Source organism: Gossypium raimondii, chromosome 1, assembly GCF_025698545.1.
Source record: "Gossypium raimondii isolate GPD5lz chromosome 1, ASM2569854v1, whole genome shotgun sequence".
NCBI lineage: Eukaryota > Viridiplantae > Streptophyta > Magnoliopsida > Malvales > Malvaceae > Gossypium > Gossypium raimondii.
Genome location: NC_068565.1, coordinates 3,007,029 through 3,011,234, shown reverse-complemented (window position 1 = coordinate 3,011,234; position 4,206 = coordinate 3,007,029). Strand labels below are relative to the sequence as shown.

Sequence of the window (4,206 nt, the reverse complement as noted above, 5' to 3'; positions counted from 1 at the left end):
TTTGCCATTTTGCCTACATTGCAAGAAACATAAAATATCTCGTCACACTTCCCAAGGTCTATCGACACAACCATTTTTTTTACCATCAATGTAGTGGTTTATGAAGACTCTTAATAATATTATTTTCAAAGGAAAAGTTGGTTTCGATAGCTATAGTATATGCAGCTTAATTTGGTTTTTGTCTCACTTGAATTTGCAAATGGTGGTGTCCAATGGATGTTAATTTTTATATATTAAATCATGAAACACTTACGATAAAAGTAAAATTTATGTATATTAAAATTTATGTAAAATTAAACATGAATTTTAATAATTTTTCAATTGAATTGAAATTTAATTAATGTATAACATTAAATCAATTAAACATTTAAAGGATAATATATATTATCTAAGCTTCGACAATGAAATATAAACCTCTAAATTTATTTAAGTTATTATATTTTATTTAAACCCTTTGAAAATTTTAATTAGATTAAATTAAATTTAATCTTTATATTTAAATTTATTAATTTTTTAGGTAAAACCATGCTTTAATTGCCAAAAGTCAAGAAAACAAAGCTAGTCCAATGGAATAGCCAGTGAGTCCCTTATCTTCATGAAAATATTTACAAACACATATCAATATTTTTATCTTTTTATTTATTTATTTTGATACATGTCGCAATTTTAATAATTATAAAACATCAATATTAACTTCTAACAATGTGATTAAAAAATATTTTAACACATCAATTTTTATAATATTGATAGTTTAATATCTCAAAAATATTATTTGTAACTTGGGTATTTGAGTTTCTCTAACATGTGTTTGCGTGAGGGTTTTGTAGGAGGAATTTTATTTATCAATATTTACTTATTTGGGTAAATATATTGAAATTTTCAAAATTTATGAATAATTTCAAAAGAAATTTCAATGGTTAAATTTCCTTTTCTAATTCCACATAAAAGGTATTTTTTCAAAATTCCTCAATTTTATTTGATTTAATACACGTGTCCGACTATAAAAAAAACATAAACTTCAAAAATTAATTTTATTTAATAATAATATATATTTTAAATTTTATTTAATTAAAACTATTTATAAAATTTTACAAAGATAATGATATTCATATTGAATATGTTTTATATTATTTCACTTTAATATAATTATTCTTATTTTATAATTTATAAGATCCCAATAACCCATTTTTCTTAAATGAATTATTTATCCAAACAAATTAATTTTGATGAACTTTAAAATATTAAATTTTAGAACGTTTTCAAATATTTTTACTTAAGAGCTTTTTTTTGGTAAAAATAAAAGACCTTATTTTATTAAAATAAAAAAAACATAAAACTTACCTTTTTTCTATTAAAAGTACATATGCTTATCTATAAGGGTGAGTATTAGATTGAGTCAAGTCGAATCAAGTCAAAAATTTTCGAGTTAGTCAAGTTGACAAATCTTATTTTAGCAGCCAAACTTAATTTAAATTTTTTTTGAATCGAATCGAATTGACTCAAAAAATTTCGAGTCAAATCGAGTCGAGTTAACGAATCCTATTATTTATACTTAATGTTGCGTTTAGATAGGTCGGTTATTTAACTAGTAGATGAAGTACAAGATTATTTAACTACATGAACAATATAATGATTTTACCTTTTAACTTAATGGATAAACATTTATCAAAATGACGTAGTTTTATCTTTTCTTATTCGGATTTTCAGATAACTCGAATTGTGTAATTCATATTTGAGTTAAACCGAAAAACTTAATTTTTTTATTCGAGTTGATCCGAAAACTTGATTAACTCAAATAACTAGAACTATTTAATTCAAAATTTAAAATTTTTATCAAGTTTTTCGAATCGAATCGAATTTTGTTCACCCCTATTTATCTATTCATCTAATGCTTTTGGAGACTTAGTGGGATTTTGTGAAATTTAGAGCCGAAAATGAGTCTTAAAAAGGCCTTATATAAGCCTATATAAACAAGTTGCTTTTTTTTTTTAGTGGTCATGGTGTTGTTCCTTTTAGTTGGGTGAGATGGACTTAGCACAACATTTGGGCTTTCATTTGCCATGTATTCAGCCATATTTTAGTGTACGAATTAACAATAAATTAATTTAATTGATAATTTTATTATTTATATAATTATTTTTTTTAAAAATGATACCTTTTTCTATTTATTTTGAAGAGTTCTTATTTATACAAGAATTTTTATTTTATTTTCAAATTTAAAGTTGTACTAACGATTCATTATTTCGAAATCTAAATTTTTCCTCGTATTATTCCATAAGTAAAGAAACAAGTCATTAGATGAAACTTAAATAAAGCATATAATAGTTCTAATATAATTGCTTTCTTTACAAAAGAAATAATGCATTTTCCTAAATATTTATAATTATATAAAATTTCAATTGTTTTTGTAATTCAACAACATTTTTAATTCAAACCCTTAAATTGGAGGATCCTCATAACAACAATGTCGATCGAGTTAAGGTACAATAAACGAAATATATGTATTTTTCGTATCAATTAAGAATATATTTGATAAAATTGGACAATATTTGTGATATTTTATAAAAACCCCAAGGAGAAAAAGGACACTCAATTACAATTGAACAACCACATCTTTCATTTTCTTTTCTTTTTTCCACTTTGGCATTGTTTTTCTATTTAGTATTATTTTAATATTTATCAATTAAAAATTAAAAAAAAAAAAGGGAATTTGATAGGCTGCTAAATGTTTGTGGAGTCTCCATGTTATCTTCCACAATCCAGTAAGTGGCCCTCCTTCTCCAATTCAAGATAACCCATCCCTCCCTTCTTTTTCACTAATCCAAAACCCTTTTTCTTTCTCCAGTTTCCTCATTCATTTCCATTTCTCAACACAAATTTTCATCACCCATCAAGCTTTTCATCAATGGCTTCCCTTCAACAAGCTTCAATCTCTCTTCAACCCAAGCTTCTTTCATCTTCTCAACACCCCAGATCCCTTCCCTCTCTCAACCTCTCTTTTTCAGCCACTTTCCCTTCCCTCAAACTCTCCACCACTCGCCCTCTTCATGGCGGTGCCAAAATGTCAGCCTCCGCCGCTTCCAGCTACGCCACCGCTTTAGCCGATGTAGCCAAGTCCAACAACACCCTTGATGCCACCAGCTCCGACGTTGAAAAGGTCGAGAAAATCTTCTCCGACCCACAAGTCCTCCAGTTCTTCACCAACCCCACCATTGATGTCCTCAAAAAACGTCAGGTTTTGGATGAGATTGTTAGCTCCTCCGAGCTTCAGCCGCACACGGCGAATTTTTTGAACATCCTGGTTGATGCCAAGAGGATTGATCTTATCAAAGAAATCGTGAAAGAGTTCGAGTTGGTTTACAATGAGCTGACGGACACAGAGCTGGCGGTGGTGAGTTCAGTGGTGAAATTGGAGTCTCAACATTTGGCACAGATTGCTAAACAGGTACAGAAGCTGACTGGTGCTAAGAATGTTAGGATTAAAACTATGATTGACCCAAGTTTGGTAGCTGGGTTTACTATCAGGTATGGGAGTTCAGGGTCTAAATTGATTGATATGAGTGTTAAGAAGCAATTGGAAGAGATTGCTGCTCAGCTTGATTTGGGTGATATTCAACTTGCTGTATGAGTTTTGAATTCATTTTTTCCCTTTTTGAGAATTGGGTTTGAAACTTTTTTGGTTATTATTGTAATTGAAATAAGTACTTTTAATGTTAATTGTATGAAATTTGTGTATGATGAGATTGTTTGATATGGGAGAAAGTGATAGTGGTTTGGGATATTTCATTAGGAAGGGCTAGGTGGAAAGTTGATATTTTGGGCTAAATTCTTGCATCAGATTCAAGGATTCTAAGCCTAAATCCCATGAATTTAAAGCATTCAAGAAGTATGAAGCATTCATGAATGAGTCCTGAAACATGGGTATCAATTCATTTAGTAGAGTGTGATGGAACTTTGAGATATCAGTGAATTTGATTTATATATTTAGAAACATTCAGTAGTCAGATTGTTCGCATAGCATTTTCTTGGTGGGATTTAGGGTTGCTAGACAAGAGTTATAGAAACCATTTTGTTTTGAGTTCTGCATCTCAGTAATTTTTGGGACATGGAGTCTACAGATTGAAATATGGAAAGATGAGTAATGTTGAAGAACAAGATCTCAATCAGTATAGGAAACCAATCCATGTATGCTTCAGCCTTTGAAAG

The 4,206-nt window shown here is 28.9% G+C and overlaps 1 protein-coding gene across 1 annotated transcript; it reads left to right on the top strand.

Annotated features, from left to right (window-relative positions):
- The first annotated feature begins 2,756 nt into the window (after positions 1 to 2,756).
- On the top strand, positions 2,757 to 3,735 carry LOC105775837 (ATP synthase subunit delta, chloroplastic). The gene has a single exon (XM_012598353.2). The coding sequence runs from the start codon at positions 2,906 to 2,908 to the stop codon at positions 3,626 to 3,628; it is 723 nt and encodes a 240-aa protein (XP_012453807.1). The 5' UTR covers positions 2,757 to 2,905; the 3' UTR covers positions 3,629 to 3,735.
- Positions 3,736 to 4,206: the final 471 nt, after the last annotated feature.